The sequence below is a fragment of the Leopardus geoffroyi genome, chromosome B1 (genome assembly GCF_018350155.1).
Source record: "Leopardus geoffroyi isolate Oge1 chromosome B1, O.geoffroyi_Oge1_pat1.0, whole genome shotgun sequence".
NCBI classification, from domain to species: Eukaryota; Metazoa; Chordata; class Mammalia; order Carnivora; family Felidae; genus Leopardus; species Leopardus geoffroyi.
Window position 1 is genome coordinate 35,216,198 of NC_059327.1, and position 23,847 is coordinate 35,240,044.

Genomic DNA, 23,847 nt, shown 5'->3' on the forward strand with positions numbered 1-23,847 from the left:
ATTTTTTTAATGTTTATATTTGAGAGACAGAGACAGAGACAGAGAGACAGAGCACGAGTTGTGGAGGGGCAGAGAGAGAGGGAGATACAGAATCTGAAGCAGGCTCCAGGCTCTGAGCTGGGAGCACAGAGCCCGATGTGGGGCTCGAATTCATGAACCACGAGATCATGACCTGAGCTGAAGTTGGACGCTTAACCAACTGAGCCACCCACGTGCCCCAAGAGAAGCAAAATTTAAATGACTCAAAAAGGAATAAAACAAGGTTTCTTAGAAAAATGTTAAAACTATGGCAATTTTGAAGTTCTTTACTTTTTGTATGTGGATTTCACTTCATGAATATATTATCTTAGGCAATTAACAGATTTTTTAGGGGACTACATTTATGCATTACTTGTCACAGTAAAATATTGGAACTAAAAATATTTAGACTTCAAACCTCCCTCTACCTCCCTATTTTTGAACGGCAGAACACAATAAAAGCTCATGTGAGATTTAAGACAACAGCCAACTTCCAGGAAATGTCCTGGGCTTAGTTCACAATGTCCTGTTCTTTTTATATCTTTGCCTATAGCAGTGGTTCCAGAAGTTGGAGAGCTTTTAAAAAAATAACAGGATTTTCCTGTCTCAGACCTACTCAATCAGAATCTCTGGGGGAAGAGTCAACAAACCTTTATTTTTAAAAAAGCTTATCAATGATGTTTGGGAACAAATAATCAAGATTATCTAGAGTCTGAAAATAACATTTAAGCACTGCAAGATACTCTGTTCAGTCATGTTCAGTATATTACACTTAAGTATCATGAGGGTATTCATATATGAGGGCATAATGCCAATTAAGATATAAAACACAAAACAAACAAGAGTTTTCTGCCTTCTGTTAATTAAAAAATTAAACAGAAGGTCCGATACTATACAAATTAAAGATATAAAATACTTAAAAATAATTTGATGAAACATATTGCAATTGCCTTTCCTAATTTTACAACTTTGAGGATTAGCTTACCTGTAAAAATAAGAGCACCCTCGGACAGTGTTGTGGGTATAGTGCTCCAAGGTCTTTTCACTGCCATAATCCTCTGAGGGATCAGACCAAAGCAGGTCACACACTGGCCCAAAGGCTGGAGGTTCTTTAAACCTGTCTAACTAGAAGATACACAAGAGCCAAAAGAAGAAAAATCATGAAAGCAAAAGACCTTTTGGAAACTGGTATGCATCAAAAACCCAAAAGCCAAAAACCTCCCACCCACAAGAATGTATTAGGGGAAAAAGCAGCAAGCACCTTAAAGAACTGTTCCTTTAGGAAGAATACAAACACTTAACAAATTTGGATATACAATTTTTATTATTTTCTTGAAATAAATTTTTATAAATATTTCTGTCATCTAAGAAAAGGACTGCTTTACATCCTAATATTAAAAGCAGTACTCATTTAATTCGAATGTGAAATCAACCACTATAGAGATATACTATTATTGAGAAAGGCTATGGAAAGTCTTCATTTCAACTGCCTAGGTAAGCTAAGGTTACCATCAAAGGAGCAAACGTTTTACAATGGTTCTGTTCATTTTTTACCTCATCCCAATGGAGATTTCTAGTTTTATTTTGTAAAGGACTTTCATCCTTTCCATTCTATGCAGTGGAGGCATTTCAATGTAAGTTATCAATTTAAAGCCTTTAGTCACTGCTGCTTTGGTTAGCAGCGTAAAAACCAAGGCAAAATGAGTAACTAAAATACCTGAGGACTTCTACTAAGTGAAAGGAGAGTGTTTTTTTAATACAGTTGGTTCAGAATTGCGAAACTCAAGACTTACAATGTAAAAGAGAAATTCTCGTTATTTTAAAGATGATAAGGCAGCAGAGATATAGGCACACCCTCTTACCCTGAGGAAAGTAACTTTAATTCAGAGAAAAGTTTTATAAACAGAAAAATCTTTACTTTCAGTACCTACATAGACAGGTAAAAGAATACAAAGGTAGAGAAAAGAAGATGGTAATGTAGAACAACAGAAGTGAAAAAAGATTGATCATCTTTTTTTGAAGTCCTGAAAATAATAATCATCAACTCACGCAAGTATAGCAACTTAAACTCTATCATTTAAAATGTCAATGTCAACAAATTTCAGAGCTGGAAGTCCTCAGACCATCCATTCTAACTTCCTTATTTCCCAGAGAAGAAAATGTGACTAAGACTTAAGGGATTTGGTCAAGATTGCACAATTGACTGCAGGACAGGGATTAGAATCCTGATTTCCTTCCTTTCGTATTGCTACACAATTTATTTAAAGTCTCAGGACTGTACCCAAAATATGTTATGTTTCTACTTGGTAAAAGTACAGATTTCATTAAAATTTACAGAAATTTTCTGGAATAGCAAAATATTATCAGTAGTTATCTCCCAATAATGAGATTGTAGGTGATTTCCAGTTTCTTACTTTTGATTATCAGTATTTAAAATTTTTCAGACGGAGGCATATTAGCTGACTGCAAAAAAACAAAAAACCAAAAAAACTGAACTAAAGATATATATACTCCATGAGACTAATGAAAGATTACTTACTTTCCTAATGTCATCTAAACTAGTAATTTCAGGTGACATCCCTCCATGTACACACAGAAACTGCTGGTTTAAGAGGGCAGCAAGAGGAAGACAGTCAAATGTCTCCATACACGCATCATACACCTGTTCAGAATATTTGATTCGACCTATCAAAAAAGGAAAAACAGTCAAAGGAAGAAAAGCTAAAATTTACCATTATAGGACACAAAATTATGAAGCTACTTCAAAGCCATTTATTTCAGGCAAATTTGAAATCACAGTCATCTTTATAAAAATACTCTTGAGAAGTTGTGGATAAAAGGTAAAAAAAATCTCCTTAAAGACAAGTGTGACCTTGGATTAACTTTCTATCTCTTTTGCCCTGGAAACCTGATAAGGTGAATGTCAGCTGAGTTACTAGGCAACATTGCTTATGGTAAAAATCACTCAATTACCTGGTGGGAAGCTATAGCTTTGAACTTCTGAGTGGGATGACTCAAGGTATGTCCCTAGGGGACCCTGGAATCTATACCAATAAAGCTTCTATGGGAGATATTAGCAGTTGTATTATATGAGGCTTCTAACCCATGGTGGGTCCCTGATCTGCACAATGTGGATGTTGTTTTCCTGCACCTGAGCTGTGACTTGGAGGGGGTTGGGGAAGGAAGAAGTGAAAGTGAGAAAACCTTTGGACTGCTATACCCACTCCTATGAGGACTACTCCACTGAAAAGGGATGCCTAGCACTGCCCCTTCCTGGACTGTATCCTCCTAAGTAGATGAATGCCAGTATGGGCCCCTGGCAGTCCTGTAAGCCTGAATATTTTGTTGGGTCTAAAAAGACTCCTTGGGGGTACTGAAGACATGCAAGTGGAAACTGATGTTTTAAGAGTAATCAACAAAAGGGGAGCCTGGGTGGCTCAGTTGATTGGGTGTCTGCGACATTGGCCTAGGTCATGATCTCGCCATTCCCAAGTTCGAGCCCAGCATCTGGTTCTATGCTGACAGCTCAGAGCCTGGAGCCTGCTTTGGATTCTGTGTCTCCATTCTTTCTCTGCCCCTCTCCTACTCATGTTCTGTCTCTTTCTCTCTCAAAAATAAACATTAAATTAAAAAAAAAAGAGTAATCAATAAAATATCAATAATCTTTGCTCATGATTTTTAAAGTCTTTAAGTAAATTTTGTCCTGATTCTATTTTATGTAAAAATGCTCATCTTAATGAATTGTATTTTGATGTGGTTGTCATGTTGGGGCTAAAGAACAAGGAAATACTCCAGTGAGCAGAGGGTAGGGTCTCCACAATTATCCAGAAAGAATCCATCATGAACTAACAGATGAGAAACTGAAAGATGGCTTTAGTTTAAAAAGAAAGGGAATATTTTCTTCTTCTTTGGCCTTGGATTTCAGAGTCAAGTCATGCTTGGAAGGGCATGTTGGTAGAGAAGGCCAAAGATCATACAGGCAGGCAGCCCTACAGAACTGAGCTCCTTCTCTTCCAAGATTCTGTGAAGATGAAACAGAGCCTACAGGACCTAGAGCTACAAAGCTACAGCAAGCGAGTTAGATTATGCAGTTGATAATTATTTGTGTATTTCCTTCTTGTATTTAAGTATCAGCGCCTGGTTGTGGCAAGCCATGGGAGAATAAAGTGAAGGGTAATGGTCTAAATTTGGGCCAGAGTACAATGCATGGTTGACAGACATGTCTGGAGAGACATTCCTAAAGGGAAGGTATAAACCAAGAGACCATATTTGAGGTTATAAAGCTTTCTATCCTTGAATGTGAAGATTTTTTCTCTTTATTGTCAAGATTTGAGGACACTAAGGGAGTTTGTGGATTCCTTTAAAAACTCTCAGAGCATTCTCTATTACATGACAGCAGTTCAGATCATCTATTTCACAACATATGCTAACTCTATTATGACAACCAAGTTAATAGGAGCCAGATCTTAGGCATCTTTACATCTCCTTACAATTACATCCTTATATTCTTTTTATTTGAACACTATTAAATTTTGGCTATTATGAAAGTAGATTCATATTGGCCATAAAGGCTATGTAAGAAAAAAAATCAAACAAAAAATCCTTTCATTTGTGGCTAGTGATTGACTTTTTCTCCTGAAAATCCTTGTAGCCAGAGTTCCCTGTTGTCAATGTCAATAAGAAATTCCCTTGTAAGGGGCAGCCTGCGTGGCTCAGTCAGTTGAGTGAATGACTCTTGATTTCAGCTCCGGTCATGATCTCGCAGTTTGTGGGATCAAGCCCCGCACTGGCCTCTGCGGTGACAGCACGAAGATTCTCCGTGCTTGAGATTCTCCCTCTCTTCTCTCTGACCCTCCCCTTACTCCTGCGAGCACGTGTGCTCTCTCTCTCTCAAAATAAATAAACTTAAAAAAAAAAAAAGAAAAGAAATTCCTCTGTAAGAGTCTTAAGCTTGCATATAGGCAGGGATTTTTTAAAATTGAAGTACAGCTGACATGCAATGTCATATTAGTTTCCGACGTACAACAGGGTGATTCAACAATTCTACACATTATGCAATGTTCACCATGATAAGACTAGTTGTCATCTTCATCATATAGTTATTACAATATTATTGACTATATGCTCTATGCTATACTTTTCATCCTTGTGACTTATTTATTTTCTAACTGGAAGTTTGTATCTCTTAATCACCTTAACCCATTTGGTCCATTCTCCCATTTGTTTCCCCTCTGGCTACAGATTTGTTCTATGTAATGAGTCTGTTTGTTTCTGTTTTGTTTTTCAGATTTCACATATAAGTGAAATCATGGTATTTGTCTTTCTCTGTCTGATTCTCTGATTCATTTCACTTAATATAATATCCTATAAGTCCATCTATGTTGTAACAAATGGCAAGATTTCATTCTTTTTTTTTTTACGGCTGAGTAATATTCCTGTGTATGTGTGTGTGTGTGTCTGTCTGTCTGTCTGTCTGTCTGTCTTCTTTATATATTTATCTATCAAGGGACACTTGTGTTGCTTCCATATCTTGACTACTGTAAATAATGCTACAATAAACATAGGGGTGCATTTATCTTTCTTTTTTTTTTTAATTTTTTTTTTAATGTTTATTTTTATTTTTGATACAGAGAGAGACAGAGCGTGAAGAGGGGAGGGGCAGAGAGAGAGGGAGACACAGAATCTGAAACAGGCTCCAGGCTCTAAGCTGTCAGCACAGAGCCCAACGCAGGGCTCGAACTCACAGACAGTGAGATCATGACCTGAGCCGAAGTCGAACGCTTAACTGACTGAGCCACCCAGGCGCCCCTGCGTTTATCTTTCAAATTAGTGTTTGTGTTTTCCTTGGGTAAGTATCTAAGTGATAGAAATATTGGATCATATGATACTTTTATTTTTAATTTTTTAAGGAAACTCCATAGTGTTTTCCATACTGGCTGCACCGATTTACACTCCCATCAACAGAATCCAAGGGTTCCCTTATCTCCCCACCTTTGCCAACACTTGCTATTTCTTGTCTTTTTGATACTAGCCATTCTGACTAGTGTGAGGTGATATAGCTCATTGTGGTTTTGATTTGCATTTCCCTGATGATTAGCGATGTTGAGCATCTTTCATGTGTCTCTTGGCTGTATGTAGGTCTTCTTTGGAGAAACCTCTATGAATGACTCATAAGAATTCCTTAGCTTACTTCCAAAAGAATATCAAATCTAGAGAAAGATGGCAAGCAATACAGTATCTTACCTCCATTTTGTACATTAAAACAGGAGGTTACACAAGAAACAAGTGTTGGTGAGGATGTGAAGAAAAAGTAACCTTTGTGCACTGGTGGTGGGAATGCAAACTGGTGCAGCCACTGTGGAACACAGTATGGAGGGTCTTCAAAAAATTAAAAATTGAACTACTCCATGATCCAGTTATCACACTACTGGGTATTTACCCAAAGAATACAAAAACACTAATTTGAAAGGATACATTCACTCTTACATTTACTGCAGCATTATTTACAATAGCCAAATTATGGAAGCAGCCCAAGTGTCCATCAACAGATGGATAAAGATGTAATACACACACACACACACACACACACACACACACACACACGAATATTATTCAGCCATAAAAATAAGGAAATCTTGCCATTTGCAATGACATGGATGGAGCTAGAGAGTATAATGCTAAGTAAAAGAAGTCAGTCAGAGAAAGAAATATCATATGATTTCATTTATATGGAATTTAAGAAACAAAAGAAAAAAGAGAGAGAGACAGAGAAACAAACCAAGAAACTGACTCTTAACCATAAAGAACAAACTGATGGTTTCCAGAGGGGAGGTGGATAGGGGGATGGGTGAAACAGATAAAGGGATTATGACTTATCAGGACTCCTGGTGGCTCAGTTGGTTGGGTGTCTGACTTCTGCTCAGGTTATGATCTCATGGCAAATAGGTTTAAGCCCCACATAGGGCTGTGTGTTGATAGCTCAGAGCCTGGAGCCTGCTTCAGATTCTGTGTCTCCCTGTGTCTCTGCCCCTCCCCGACTCGGGCTCTGTCTCTCTCTCCCTCTCTCTCTCTCAAAAATAAGCAAACATTAAAAAATTTTTTAAAAAGAGTACACTTATGATGAGTACTGAGTAATGTATAGAATTGTTGAATCACTATATTGTACACATGAAACTAAGATAACGCTACATGTTAACTATACTGAAATTAAAATAAAAAAATTTGATAAAATTTTTTCAAAAACCCAGGAGATGATGAATCAAATTAAGCAAAAAGGAGTTAATGCTGTATTAACACATGACCAAAGTAGTTTACAAAATGCTATTTTCTTTAAAAAAAACTTTTTTTAAGTTTATTCATTTTTTTTTCTGAGAGCATGCACACAAGCAGCAGGGAAGGGCAGAGAGAAAGGGAGACACAGAATCTGAAGCAGGCTCCAGGCTCCAAGCTGTCAGCACAGAGCCCAATGCGGGGCTCAAACACACAAACCCACGAGATCATGATTTGAGCCAAAGTCAGACTGAGCCACCCAAGTGCCCCAAAATGTTATTTTCTTAAAGTATATGAATAGGTATATAAATACCAACATATTTGTTTTCTGAGGGGTTAGACTGAAGATGATATCTATATATTTTGTTTACTTCGTTTATCTGTATTTTCTCCAATGAATATATAACTTTTATAGTAACATTTATTATTATATTACCTTTATTATTGAAATTTGTTGAAGGCTCACAATTCATCTGTGCCACCAGGGAGCTATGTGTTCTACACAGTATGGTGGTCAAGAAAATGGAGTTTGGAACCTGACTGCCCTGATCTGAACCTTGGCTTACTAGCTGCCGTACTCAGCACAAATTACTTCATGCCTTGTGCTTTGATTTCCTCATCTATAAATGGGCATAATAACAATACATATCTATGTTACAAGACTGCTGTGAAGTCTTATATGTCATATATGTAAAATGCTTTGATAATGTCTGGCACACAGCAGATACTATGTAAGTGTTAACTAATAAAATTATTTTATCTTCACAGAAACCCTATGAAACAAGTGCTATTAGTATCGTCCTTAAAAAACTGAAGGAACTGGGCCTACTTGCCCAAAGTTGCAAGCTAGTAAGTGGCAGGACTGGAAATTGAACCTGCTTATGCTCTTAATACCATGTGATACTCCTCCCAATCATTATTTGAAATGAAATATCTACTAGGAGAATTTAAATAGCCAAATATGTAATTCCCAAACATTAAATTAGTTGACTCAGTGTTTTATTTTCATGACAAATTTTAAGCTACATCTCATAAAACAATCATTTCTATAATAAAGGAAAAATGCACCTCAGTCACAGGGATCACACAGATGATACAAGTTCTAACTAGTATCAATAATATAACATTCACAAAACAAAATTTCAACAATATTCTCTAAAGTGATTTTGAGGGGCTTCTGGCTGGCTCAGTTGGTGGAGCATGTGACTCTTTATCTCAGGATTGTGAGTTCGAGCCCCACTTAAAAAAATAAAATCTTAAAAAAATTTTTAAAAAAGTAATTTTGAGAGTCAGCACTATTTGTAAGAAACCATGACCTGGTCTAGCCACTGATTATACACTTGTCTTGATTTTCACTTGCTTTCATTATTTAAAAAAAAAAAAATTACATTTACATGGTTCAAAAGCAAAAGTCACAAAAGATTATATGCTGTCTCCTACTCCTACTCCTCCTACCCACTCCCTGAAGGCAACTAGTGTTACTAGTTTTCTGGGTGTCTTTACAAAGATACTGTATGCAAACACACAAGATGTGTACATTTATTCTCTTTTCAACATCCTTTTGCTTTTTACATAAATGGAAGCATATGTACACTGCTTTGCACTCACTTTTTGTACTTAACACATTTTGGAGAACATCTTTATACGGAGAGCTTTGTAATTATTTCTTTTATATCTACAGAGAATTTCACTTTAAGGATATACCACAATCTAACCACACCCATCTCTTACTACTATAAATAATACTGTAATAACGACAAACAATATTTGTTTATTAAAAAAGAAAAAACTTGTCCAAAATATAAACTGTCATAACAATACTGTTTTATTTTTAATGTTTATTTAATTTTTGAGGGACAGCACAAGTGGGAGAGGGGAAGAGAGAGAGGTAGAGAGAGTCCCAAGCAGGCTCGCACTGTCAGCGCAGAGCCTAATGCTGTGCTTGAACTCACTAACCCCAAGGTCCTGACTTGAGCCAAAATCAAGAGTCAGACACTTAACCGACTAAGCCACCAAGGCACCCCTATTTTTTGTAAATATTTATTTATTTTGAGAGAGAGCACAAGTGGGAGAAGGGCAGGGAGAGAGAAGAGAATCCCAAGCAAGCTCCACGCTGCCAGCACATAGCCCCATGTGGGGCTCGATCCCAGGAACTGAGGTAAAATCAAGAGGCAGTCACCCGACTGACTGAGCCACCCAGGTACCCTGAGAGGAATATTTAAAGACCCCTGCAATATAAAGCAATTCAAAAATTGATGTAAGAGGGGCACCTGGGAGGCTCAGTCAGTTAAGCGTTCAACTACAGCTCAGGTCATGATCTCGTGGTTCGTGAGTTCAAGCCCCATGTTGGGCTCTGTGCTGAAAGCTTGGAGCCCGGAGCCTGCTTCGGATTCTGTGTCTCCCATTCTCTCTGCCCCTCTCCCACTTGCACTCTGTCTCTCTCTCTCAAAAATAAATAAACATTAAAAAAAAATGTTTTTTAAAGAATTGATGTAAGGAAAAAACAACTCCTCCCTTACAAAATATTCTAACTCCCTTAGAAATACTCTCAAGACTACAGCTGCACAATCTGGAACTAAGCATCACTTAGCAGTAATTATAAGGTGCTGATTCTAAAAGCCATGGTGGCCCTTTACGAGAGATCAGCTTATCACTGAAAATATCCATGCAAAGCAGCACACCTGCTCCTTGCTTATAAGAACAAAATTTGAAATTATATTTGTGTATTTGTTCCAAGACTTATTCACATTTCAGATGTAGCATTAGAATGAAACAGGAGTATGTCTGTAGGTAAGAGAAGAAAAGAAACCTGGTTTAAAGCATGTGAAAAGCAAATAAAAACCGAAGATAAGAAATTCTGTGAAAAAATGAGAACACTTAAAATGTTTCCCAAACCTATTGTTCTATCTTCTAAAAATAGTCTGAACCAATTTATACTAGTCAAAAAAAGAACTCTGATAAAACAGAGGAAGAACTAGATAAAATGTTGCCTAAAAAAACCTAAACCTTAATTCAGAACAGAGGCATCCTGAGGCAGCTTTCTTATTACTTATCTATTGCTAAATACTAATCATTCTAGGGCCTTTGTCAACTGCTTGATATGCATTATTTAATTTTCCCAGGTAAAGAAAGAGAAGTGTAATGAGTAATATCCCCATATTTGGCTTAGAAAAATAATACAAAATAGTTGCAATTTTTCAACTATTTGGTGAAGTGGTTCTCAAATGAAAAATAGTAGATATTTTCCAAACCTCTGGAGCAGGTGTGCTAAACTGCTGCATGCAGGACAATTATCTGGGGTCTTTAAAAAGCCTCTTAAATGCTTGGCACCCATCCAGGTGGTTTTGAAGTTACCAGTTTAAAAGTTTCTTACAGTAGTAGTACACGGTGGTGATGAAGCACAACTCCAGCAGCACCACAGGAAGATACAAAATCAAAAATACAAGTCCTGCTGACTCAACTCCCCACAGATAATCACTGCTATCAATTTCTTCTGCTCTCTCTCTCTATATATATTCCTCGTGTGTGTGTGTGTGTGTGTGTGTGTGTGTGTGCCCCTACACATTATGTATTTTTAATTTACAAAGGAGCACATCTAGGCCCACGGTGATCTTTCAATAGCTGCCTAGTATTCCATTTTTTAAAACATATTATCACTTATTTAAGCAGTCCCTTATTGATATTCAAATTCTCTCTCTCTCTCTCAAGGGCGCCTGGGTGGCTCAGTTGGCTAAGAGTCCAACTCTTGGTTTCCGCTCAGGTCATGATCTCACAGTCAGTGAGATCAAGCCCACATCTGGCTCTGTGCTGACAGTACCAAGTCTGCTTGGGATTCTCTCTCTCCCTCTCTCTCTGTCCCTCCCCCACTCACATGCATATGTGTGTATGCATGTGTGCTCTCGCTCTCTCTCTCAAAATAAATTTTTAAAAATAAATAAGCCTGGGGCGCCTGGGTGGCTCAGTCGGTTAAGCATCTGACTCTTGGCTGTGGCTCAGGTCATGATCTCACAGTTTAAGGTTCAAGCCCCACATCAGGCCCTGCACTGACAGTGTGGAGCCTGCTTGGGATATTCTCTCTCTCTCTCTCTCTCTCTCTCTCTCTCTCTCTCCCTCTCCCTCTCCCTCTCTCTGCTCCTCCCCCATGCTCTCTCTCTCAAAATAAGCTTTAAAAATAAATAAATAAACTTTAAAAATAAATAAACAGCTAAATTTGTGGTAATTTGTTATATAGCATTAAAAAACCTATACAATCCAAAAAAAAACCAAAACCAAAAACAAAACACCTATATAATCTGCATGATACATTCCTAGAAGCCAAACTGCTGGGTCAAAAATTTTTACAGAAATTCCAAAACTGCTGTTCAAATACTTTATAGCAATTTAAACATTCACCAAGAGATCTAACTTTAAAAAAAAATTTCCTGGTTATTACCTACTGATTTGAACTGTTTATTCTAATAAGTCGCAAGGGCTGGAATGATCTGTAGGGCAAAAGCCCACTTGTAGCTGACTGTTCTGTCAGAGGAATTTTTTTTTTAAGTGTTCATTCTCTAAAATTTTTTGTAATAAGAATGACCTTTCCTTTCAGGATCTACTAGGAGAAAGGCCATCATTACAACTGTCAACTTCAGTGTAGGAAGCTATGGTAACAAGAGTTAATATGAGCATATGAAACACTACCAAGTTGTATCAATTAAAGGGATTTTGGGGCCAAGGATTGGATAAACTCTTGAGTCTCAGAAAACAAATTTAAAAGTTTTTTTTGGGGGGGGCGCCTGGGTGGTGCAGTCTGTTAAGCGTCCGACTTCAGCCAGGTCACGATCTCGCGGTCCGTGAGTTCGAGCCCCGCGTCAGGCTCTGGGCTGATGGCTCAGAGCCTGGGGCCTGTTTCCGATTCTGTGTCTCCCTCTCTCTCTGCCCCTCCCCCGTTCATGCTCTGTCTCTCTCTGTCCCAAAAATAAATAAACGTTGAAAAAAAAAATTTTAAATAAAAGTTTTTTTTTTTAAGTTTATTTATTTATTTTGAGAGAGAGAGAGTACACAGGAAGGGCAGAGAGGGAGAGAGAAAGAGAATGCCAAGCAGACTCCGCACAGCGACTGAGTGGAGTCTGATGTGGGGCTCAAACGCATGAATTATGAGATCATGACCTGAGCTGAAATCAAGAGTCGCTCATTTAACCGAGTGAGTCACCCAGGATCAGTTTTTTTCAACTTTGAATATTTTGGGGGGAATAAAACTTTAAATATTTTATAATAGATTCCTCCAAGATAATCATTGGAATAGGACACAAAGTGAAATCCGATCAAACTATCAGTTATATGACATTAAAACATTTGTATATATTTATTATTATTTGAGGAAAGAAGCAGATTTTAGAGCCAGACAATATCCAAGAATTTAGTTCAGCTTCCTTATTTTATACAGAATATACTAAATTTTAGGAATGAGAAAAGGTAAAATTTTGTGGTTTTTATTTCAGTATTTTCTTTTCACCTTATATAAAAATATACAACTTCATTAAAATATAAACTGATATATAATCTTTTTGGAGGGCTATTTAGAGTATGTATCAAAAAGTCTTTTAAAATGTTCATGCTCTCTGACTTAGTAATTCTCTTCTGAGAATTTGTGCTAAGATACAAATCCTAGATGATCATTCATTTAACAAATTAATTCAACCACTATTTTTAAACATCTCCAATGAGGGGCGCCTGGGTGGCGCAGTCGGTTAAGCGTCCGACTTCAGCCAGGTCACGATCTCGCGGTCCGTGAGTTCGAGCCCCGCGTCGGGCTCTGGGCTGATGGCTCAGAGCCTGGAGCCTGTTTCCAATTCTGTGTCTCCCTCTCTCTCTGCCCCTCCCCCGTTCATGCTCTGTCTCTCTCTGTCCCAAAAATAAATAAACGTTGAAAAAAAAATTTTTTTTAATAAAAAAAAAAAAAATAAACATCTCCAATGAGTTATTAGATACTATTCTGGAAAAATAAGTGGATAAAACATGTCATCATGGAATTTAACTTACGGCAGGATAGAAAAACAACAAACAAATAAATATATTTTTTAAATATAAATTTAATTTTTTTAAAGAATGCTACATAAAAAAGTTTTAAATGATTATTTATTTTTGAGAGAGAGAGAGACAGAGAGACAGAGTGCAAGAGAGGGAGGGATAGAGAGAGAGGGAGACACAGAATCCTAAGCAGGCTCCAGGCTCTGAGCTGTCAGCACCTAGTTCAACGTAGGGCTTGAACTCGTGAACCACAAGATCATGACCTGAGCTGAAGTCAGACACTTAACCAACTGAGCCACCGAGATGCCCCTTGAATATAAATTTTATATAAAAAAATATATATATAAATTTCAGGCGTTGATGGATACCATTAAAAAAAAGACAAGGTATGAGAGTAAAATGATGAGATCTTTAATTTAGAAAAAGGAACCAGGGAAGAAAGTCTCTGAGGAGATGACAAGAATGAAGTAAGGATGTAGGTCTTATATATAAACAGGATAGTTATCTGGGAAGACAAGAAACAATAAGCACAAATGCCCTGGGGCAAGTTCTCTCAAACAAGCCCAATTTAGTTACCATCACACTGAATGTTAAGAGTCAACTGTGAGTGCTGGTCAAAGAAATGTGCCAGTTTTTTTGTTTTTTTTTTTCAAATGGTTTAGCAATGTTTTGCCTTTCAAAAAAATTCTACCTTAATAATAAGCTTTTTTTACTAGTACAGTATGATTTATAGTTGGAAGCAACAGAAATGTCATACAGTTGTTACTAAATTGGCTACATATATGATAGTGCATCAATAAGATGAAATACTTTTAAAATATTATAATAACATTTTAAAACCATGTTCAAAGATATTTAATGGTACTTAATGATTTAATTAGAAAAAGTTATTATATAAAATGTAAAGAGCAATTTATTAAACAGTACATTTAATAGTCTAATTTTTTTGAAAATATGTATAGATACATATGTATTTCAACTATTTCATGATAGGTTTTTATATATGCAGAAAAGAAGACTATATCTCAAATAGTGAGATAATAGTTATTATTTTTAAGTGGCGTGACTGTGGACAACTTTTATCTTCTTTGGACTTTTCTATGTTTTCAAATATCCCAAATGTATTACATTACATAATAGGGAGAAACCACAAAAGATATTTTCAAAATAAATGTCTTAAAAGGTAGAATCTTGGTTCTTATCAGAAAATAAACAACAGAAACCATTTGGGTTCCATTAGTTTCTTTATTTGGTTTCTTGCGATTCATTTTGGGACTGACAAAAGGGTAACTAAAAATGTTATGGGGCGCCTGGCTAGCTCAGTCGGTAGAACATGGGATTTTTGATTTCAGAGTTGTGAGTTCAAGCCTGTGAGGAGTACAGTTTACTTAAAACAAACAAACAAAAAGGTTCTGGAAAAGTGATCATACTTACATTCCTGTTTGAAGGTGAAATATTCTGTAAGATGCCTGCACTCATGATTTCCTCGAAGCAGAAACACTGTTTTGGGATGATTAATCTTTAAACTCCACAAAAACAGCACACACTATAAAAAGACAAACATAAGGATAAATTTTTATTTGTGACCATGACAACGCACAAAGACAATTTACGTGAATTCAAATGACTTAAATGACTTGTTGTAATGGCATATCTAATTGTCATTCCCAAACTGAAACATGAAACCTTCCAGCTTTTTGAAAGGAACAAGCTGTTGCCCTAGACTCCAACAGAGCATAGAGTAGATTTGATAGATACCTTTCCTTAATTTCTATTTCCACGGTTCTTCCAAGTATCTAGAGCTCTGTGACAAATCCACCCCCATATAAATATATATATATACATATATCTTAAAATCTGTATTTTATTTAATGAGGAAACACCAGAGAAATTTCCACTAAATAAGGAACTAGACAAGGATATCCACTATCTCTGCTACTATTCAACACTATATTAGAGGTATTGGCTAATTGAATTAGACAAGAGAAATCAATTAAAAGCTTAAGAATGGGTAAAGAAAAAAATAAAACAACTCCATTTGAAGATGATATGATAGTATACCTGAAAAACTCCAGAAAAATCAATGATTAAACTAATTCAAAAAATAAAAGAATTCAGTAATAAGGCAGGATATAAAACTAACATACACAAACAATAAATAGGACACATGGTGGAGAAAACTCCATTTACAATACCAGCAAAAAAGACTAAACACACAGGAATAAATTTAGTCAGAAATGTGCAAAACTAATACCAAGAAAAATTTAAAAATCTCCTGGAAGACACAAAAGTAGGCAAAAACAAATGGAAAAACATTCCTTGTTGTTGGATAGGATGATTCAGCATCAGTTCTTCCTAATTTATAAAACCACTGCAATTCCAATACCAACAAGTTATTTTATGGAGTTAGATAAGTTGATAATAAAATTTCTGTGGAAAAATAAACATGCAAGAACAGCCAGGAAACAGCCAGGAAAAAACAAAAAACAAAAACAAAAAACACTGAAAAAGAGAAATATAATGGGGAGGGGGCCTAGCCCTACTGGATATTAAAAGATACTGTAAAGCTTCTATAATTGGGAGCACCTGCGTGGCTCAGTTGGTTGAGCATCTGATTTTGGCTCAGGTCATGATCTCGAGGTTCAGTTCCTGAGTTTGGGCCCCAGCATCTGGCTCTCTATTGTCAGTATGGACCGGACTTCAGATCTTCCCTCCCTCTTTCGCTCTGCCCCTCCCCCTCTCCTGCTTGTTTCTCTCTATCTCTCAAAGCTAAAGATTAAAAAAAATTTTTTTTTCATTTTATTTATTTGAGAGAGAGAGAGAGAGAGAGAACACGAGTTGGGGAGAGGGGCTGAGGGAGAGAGAGAAAATCCCAAGCAGGCTCCATACTCAGCACAGAGCCCATAGCAGAGCTTGATCCCACGACCCTAGGATCTTGACCTGAGCCGAAATCAAGAGTCAGATGCTCAACCAAGTGAGCCACCCCTGTGCCCCTAAAAATAAATAAACATTTTTTTTAATCTTAAACAAAACAAAACAAAACAGTAGTACTGGCACATATAGAAATAAATATACCAGTGGAATAAAACAGTCCAGAAATTAATCCAAGTACATATAATATTGGTATATAATAAAAGTAGCATCCTAAATCACAGGGGGTAATGATGGACTTCTCAAAAAATGCCTCTGGGACAATTGGTGGCATTTCAAAAAAATTAGATCTATATTTCTCACATAACACATAATGAATGACAAATGGATAAGGGAGATAAATGTATCAAAAAACAAATATATCAAAATGAAGTCATACAAGTTCTAGAAGAAAAAGTGGTGAGTTCTTTATCCTTTAGTGTAGGGGAAAACTTTATCACTAATGACAAAAAACCAAATGTTTCTCGGCCTTTTGGCTAAGATAAAGTGTACTAATGACGAAAAACCAGAGGCAAAAAATGGATAAATTTGACTATCTGCAAATAAAAGTAATTTGCACAGTAAAAAAAAAATGGCGAAAACTGATAAAACAACATATTCATTTAACTTTTGACCACTTCTAGAAGCATACCCTAAAGATACACTTCCAACAATAAGAAAATACATATGCACAAAGTTGCAGTGTTGCTTATAATAGCAAAATTTTAGAAACAAACTAAATAACTATACATAGGATGTAAGGCTGAGCAAACACAATAAAGTACCATGAAGCTGAAAGAAAGAAAGAAAGAAAGAAAGAAAGAAAGAAAGAAAGAAAGAGGAAGGAAGAAAGAAAGAAAGAAAGGAAGGAAGGAAGAAAGGAAGGAAGGAAGGAAGGAAGGAAGGAAGGAAGGAAGGAAGGAAGGAAGAAAGAAAGAAAGAAAGGAAGGAAGGAAGGAAAGAAGGGAGAAAGAAAGGGAGAAAAAAAAAAGAAAATAGAGAGAGAGAGATCTCTATAAACAGATTTAGAGCAATTTCCAAAATATACTGTGAAGTGAAAAAAAGCAAAGTACAAAAAAGTATGCTACTGTTTCTGTAATAAAGAAAGGATATAAGAGATCCACATGTATTTACTCATTTGTGCAGAAGAAATACAGGAAGTATAAATCAGAAACTAGAGAGAGACATCAGTTACCTACAAAGGGCACAGAGGAAAGGGGTGGAAAGAAGGGAGCACTGAGAACACTTTAAGGGGGATGAGCAGGGTGCAACACTTCTCAAAGCATACCTTTTTGGATAGCTTTGATTTTCTACAACAGCAGTAATGTTCTACATGTGCCTCCGCAAAACAGGTAATCAACCAGCATGTGAAAGAAACCCAAAATAGAATGCAAACAAGTAATAAACCTAATTGTATTATAAATGAAAAACAAAGCAACAAAGGAGGGTATGGGGAAAAAAGAACCCAAGTAACTTTGGAAAACAGCATTTTGACTGCATACTGCAAGGCAAAGACACAAAGAAATATACACAAATGCTGTATCTCTAGTTAGTGAATCTGTTTTCAAAGCATGATTTGGCTGCTATATACCTACTTTGTGAGTATACTAGAATTGAACAGACAAGTGAATATATTATAAATCATGAGAGTAGGAAAGAGGTAAGGTTAGGCTGAATCTTGTGAATTTGGACTGAAATCAAAACTCACTTTTCTAAGGGTATACACAGATAGATAAAGAAACAGATAAAAATGTGGGTATATGTGCAGCTTAGTATGCTTATATGTATTTCCTAGCTCCTGATGAAAGGGACTAGAACCTCAAAATCACTATGTGTATTGATTTTGGGACTACAAATAAATTTTAGCAGGGAGGCATGTATGCAAAACGGAATCTGCAAATAATGAAGAGCAATCGTATATACTAATAATGAAGTACACATATTGATGAAGTTTTGGGGTGATGGTGGGGTGGTCTGGAGCCAACATCCAAGAAATAGATGTCTTGAGGACATCTTTGGTGCAAAAAGGTGATTTTATTAAAGCATGGGGACAGGACCCATGGGGCAGAAGAGCTGCACTGTGCTTGTGATGGGTTACTGATTATATGATTATATACCCTCAAGTTGGGAGGGGGTCGGGTATAGAGTAAGTACCTAAGGTATTGTGGAAGCAAGGTTTCCAGGACCTTGAGAGGCCAGCTGTTGCTAGGGAAATGCCATTTATTACCATTTAGTAAAACCGTAGTCATGAGACCTTTCAGATGTATGGGGGGTGGGCATTAAGCTTGGAGTATGATTCCCAGCATATATCTTGGGGCACTTGAGATAAAGGAAGTAGATTTACAGGATCCTGGAGGTTGAGATAAGGTTAAGCTAAGATTCTCTTTTGCCCCTAGCAAAAATGTCATCCTTAAGGCAGCTGGGATCCTAAAGGGAGGTCACTCTGCTGGTTTCAAGGACTTGTCAATGGGCTGCAGGCAGCATGGAATTTAATTTTTCATTTGCCTTTGCTTCCCACATTACCATGGCAAGCCCTTTAACCCCTTTCCTTTGTTCTTGGGTAGCCAGGAGTGTCCACAGAATATCATGCATACTCCACCTGAGGTGGGAGAGGGGGTGCTTTAGCCTGCATTTTGCCCTCAGCTTGCCACACACTCCCTCATTACATATCTCACAGTCTCAAAACACACGCAACAACTGACAGGACTATGGTAAGAATCAGTAATAACTGTAGTTGGCTCTTCTGAAACACCCAAAAAGTAACTCCTAGTTCAAGCAGACAAAAGTAATGAACGTCACAGGGGGAATTCAACAGAGAATGCATTAAGTTTCAAGTATACACAAGACAGTCATAAAGGGGTGGTTGGCTGGCATAGTTGGTAAAGCATGTGACTCTTGATCTTGGGGTCATGAGTTCAAGCCCCATTTGGGTGCAGAGATACTTAAAAAAAAAAAAAAAAGATAGTCACAAAAATCTACTAGGTATCTCATCAAAAATAGAGTCCCCATAAATTCCAAAGAATGAATATGTCCAGGTTATGTTCTCTAATTAATTACACTAATAAAATCAATAACAAAATATTAACTTTATGAAAAAAATCTTGCATGACTAGAAACAAAAAACATACTACTTCATTGTGTTAAGGTTAAAGAGAATCTTAAAATATAAAATACTGAATGATAATAGAAACAATACGGGTCAAAATCTGAAGGACCCAGATAGAGCAGCACTTAAAGGGCAAATGTACACTGATAAGTACACTTATTTTTTAAAAATAGATATGGAAATATGCTGGTAAATGCTTAACCTATATCTTAAAGGTCATATAAGAAACTCTTAACAGTGATTATAAGAGTGGAATGGCTAACATGTAAGGAGATGCTTAATTTCATCAGTAATTGGAAAAATACTACTTGAAACATAAAATACTATTTTATACCCATCATTTTTGTAAATACTAGAAAATGAGATAAAACCAAATTCTGGAAAGAGGGCTGTAAGGAAATATGAACTCTTAGCTGCTACAGGCAGGCGTATAGATTAGTACAGCTATTCTGAAGAGGAATCTGTGATGGTCAGTTCAAGTATGGAAGGTATATACCCTTTTCTCTGTCAATCCCACTCTTGTACATAAACCACAGAGAAACTAAAACATGGTACCATCAGTAGATTTATATTTTTATGAATATTCATAACAGTAATGTTCATAGAAAAAAGAAACTGGAGGCAACCTAGGTGTCCACCATTGAGAATAAAGAACTAAAATGTCATAGATGTATACTATGGAATACTCTACAGCAAGCAGAAAGCAATGACTGAGAGACAGCAACTTGGATAGATCTTAAAAACATCATGATAGATGAAAATTCAAATCAACAGAAACAGGGCCATAGCGTGGTCACATTCATCTCAAGTGTAGTGTATTAGCATCACATGGTAACTTGTTAGAGACAGAGATTTTCAGACTCCAGGAATTCTTTTTTTAATCTTTTGTTTTTTTTAACGTTTATTTATTTTTGAGACAGAGAGAGACAGAGCATGAACGGGGGAAGGTCAGAGAGAGGGAGACACAGAATCTGAAACAGGCTCCAGGCTCTGAGCTGTCAGCACAGAGCCCGACGCGGGGCTCGAACTCACGGACCGTGAGATCATGACCTGAGCCGAAGTTGGCCGCTTAACCGACTGAGCGACCCAGGCGCCCCCAGACTCCAGGAATTCTGGGGTGGGGCCCAGCAATCTGTTTTTGAACAGGTGCTCGAGGAAATTATGATGTATGCTTGAGTTTGAGGACACTGAACACTACCATATTTATGTAAAATTAAAATACTTTTATCCACCAAAACCTTACATATTATAAAATTAGCGTAATGTATTATATGTCTTCTGAGGCATATACCAAATATAACAGAAACATATATAATGGCAAGAGGGGGAAAATATTAATAGAGATCATAGATAAGAAAAAAATAAAACAGAGAGGGACTTTGCAATGACTAGTAATAAATGTGTCATGATCTGAACAGCTTGATGAATTTAACTGAGATTTTCCCACCTCCCCAAAAAAAGGTTTCAAAATTCTAAATCCAGATGCTTCCCAAAATGCTTAATTTAAATCACCAATGTCTCTTGCCCATGCTTACAGGATTAGATTCCTAACTGGCCTCCCTGTACCCACTCTTAGGCTTCCACAGTTTACCACAAAACAGCCAGAGTGACCGATTCAAAACATACATGTGAATATGTCACTCCCACCTCAAAACAATCTCCAATGGCTTCCTTTCACATTCAGGATAAAACCCAAACTCCTTACTATGGTTTCCAAGGCCTGATATCATCTAACCCTTGCCTATCCCTCTGACACATCGCCTACATCTTCCCCCCTACTCATTTTTCCATCTAGCCAAACTGGCCTTGTTACTATTCCTGGACTGCATTAGGCGTGCTCCAGCCTCAGAGCTTTAATACTTGATATGTCCTCTGCTGGAATGTACTCACCCCTCCCCCACCTCCCATCAGGTAAGCAGGGCTCATTCCCTCAGGTCATTCAAGTTTCTCTTCAGATGTTACCTCCTCAGATAAGCCTTCCCTAATCTCCATCTAAATTAGCTATACTTTCGGGCTCTTTTAGTCCCTTACCCTGATTTGATTTTCATAACACTAAACAAATACACAATGCTGCCCCTTTCACTAGTAAACACAGTAAAAGACCTGGCTTTGTTTGTTCACACCCATCCCCAAAATTTAACAGTGTTTCCCAACAGAGGTAATACTGACTATGTGAAAAGCATGATCCTTTGTTGTTTAGGAGTTTCTGCATATTGCAGGATGTTTGTTTCCCTGGACCCAGCCCATTAAATGCCAGTAGGACCCGGACATCTCAGTGAATCAAGACAGTTGAGCATCCAATTCTTGATTTCGGCTCAGGTCAAGATCTCACGGTTCATGAAATCAACCCCCACGTTGGGCTCTGCACTTAGCATGGATCCTGCTTAAGATTCTCCCTCTGCCCCTCTCTCTTGCTTTCTCTCTCTCTCTCTCTCAAAAAAAAATCCCCTTTAGCCCTTTCTCTTATTGAAGAATCAGTTAAAAGAAACTAAAATTTAGCTTGCCCTACCTCAGAGTAAGTAGTTTATAATAGGTACAAATGAAGAAGGGATGTCTAAAATCTCAGAAGTAAGTGAACCTTTACTATTTTGTTTTGTCAATGACATTTGGATCAGTCCCTAAATGCCAAAAGTCCTTAGTATTTGTACTAATCAAAGTTTGCATTGCTTCAGGAAAGACATATGCTTGCTCTGGGCATGAAAAAAAATCATCTTGCCTTGATTATTTCACACAGGCTTAAGGAAAACAATTATTAAGTATAGAAAGAAAATATAAATACAGTGAATAAAGTTCTGTGAAAACAATTAAGCAATATGTATCAAAAGTCTTTAAAATGTTCATAGTCTGGGGCACCTGGGTGGTTCAGTCCATTAAGTGTCTGACTCTCAGCTCTGGCTCAGGTCATGATCTCACTGTCATGGGATAGAGCCTCATGTTGGGCTCTGCCCTGACAGCAAGGAGCCTGCCTGGGATTCTCTCTCTCCTTTTCTCTCTATCACTCCCCCACTTGCTTGTGCACTCACGTGCTCTCTTGCTCTCACAAAATAAATAAACTTTAAAAAAATAGAATGTTCATAGTCTTTCATCCACTTCTTTTACTTATAAGAATCTAACCTAAGTAAATATCAGAAATGTTATTAATTCAGAAAGGTGTAACAATATGCAGAAGTAACTAGAAAACATCCACTTACAGTACAAGTGATAAATATCCAATTAACAATTGTTTAAGCCATAAAGACATTAAGTATCTCATGAAACAAGAAATCTGGAGGTAAGATGTCCAGATTTAGTGTACCAGCTTAATGCTGTCACCAAGAAACCATGTCCTCTTTCCCTCTATGATCTGTAATTCACAGGTCTGCTTTTCATCCTTAGCACCTCCTCATGATCACAAAATGGCTGCTATAGTGTACCCACCCACATTTGATATGCTGTAGTTAAACAGGGGTTCAGAAACTTTCACCTTGCTAGTCTTTTCATCTGGAAACGAAGTGTTTCAAAGTGTGTCAGCATGCATGCGCACGCACGCACACACTCACACACCTAAAAAGCACCCAGCAGAGTTCCCTTTATATATTACTGGGCAAAACAGAATCCCATGTTTATCCCTAGACCAATCACTGGTGACAAGGAATGGGTTTATATGACTAGCTCAGACCAATCAATTCATTCCCTGGGGCTGGGTTAAGGGCTTCCCCATACTGAAATCAAAGGTTTTCTCTGAAACCCCAATCTCACTTATCTGAAAAAAATAGAATTTTGATAGTAAGGAAGAAGGAGAGAAAAGATAGGCAGCAAGCAGTATCAACAAACCAAACATCCAAAAATAAAGAATAGTGAAGTAAATTCTGGTATTTTTACCATTAACCACAGAGAAAAGTGTTTTCAATACAATGCTGAGTGGGGAAAAAAAGACTACAAAAGGAAATGTCCAAAATGATTTCAATTTTCTTTAAAAAAGGATAAATACAAATGTAAAAGAAGAAAAAGGACTGCAAGAAAATACAAGATGTTGGGGCACCTGGCTGCCTGAGTCAGTGGAGCATGCAACTCTTGGTCCAGCGGTTGTGAGTTACAGCCCCACATTGGGTGTAGAGATTACTTTTAAAAAATAATTTAAAATCTTAAAGAAAAAAAAAAACTATGATATTAACAGTGATTATATGTGATTTATACAAGTTTTTGTTTTCTTAGAGTCTACATTTCCCAATTTTTCTACAAAAATGAACTATTTACAACAACAAAAATGTAATAAGGACTCCATTACCTTATTTTCATCCATTTGACAAAAACAACATACTCATGCTTATCAAGGACACTGATAAAAAAAAAAAACAACTGTGATCAAGTATATACCTATATCATGCTGGACTAAGCTGTAGCCTACAGAAGTTTATAACCTTGGTAGTTTATAAGTAGGTGACTTCCAACTAACACAATATACACCCTGAATTTTAGTTTTAAAACTGGTATAAAATAGCATTGTCACTTTAATGTTTTGATCCATTTACCTCTTAAGCTATTCCAGAAAAATC

General features: G+C 37.0%; 1 protein-coding gene across 8 annotated transcripts in view; it reads right to left on the reverse strand.

Moving 5' to 3' along the window:
• The window catches only part of PPP3CC (protein phosphatase 3 catalytic subunit gamma), a 100,553-nt gene that overhangs the window by 32,702 nt on the left and 44,004 nt on the right, over nt 1-23,847 (reverse strand). For all 8 annotated transcript variants that reach the window (XM_045457499.1, XM_045457485.1, XM_045457482.1 and 5 more), the window contains exons 4-6: nt 14,731-14,842; nt 2,558-2,703; nt 1,004-1,143 (exon numbers count right to left, since the gene is read on the reverse strand). In XM_045457499.1, coding sequence (XP_045313455.1) covers nt 1,004-1,143; nt 2,558-2,703; nt 14,731-14,842 — 398 coding nt within the window. The remainder of the gene's footprint in view (nt 1-1,003; nt 1,144-2,557; nt 2,704-14,730; nt 14,843-23,847) is intronic.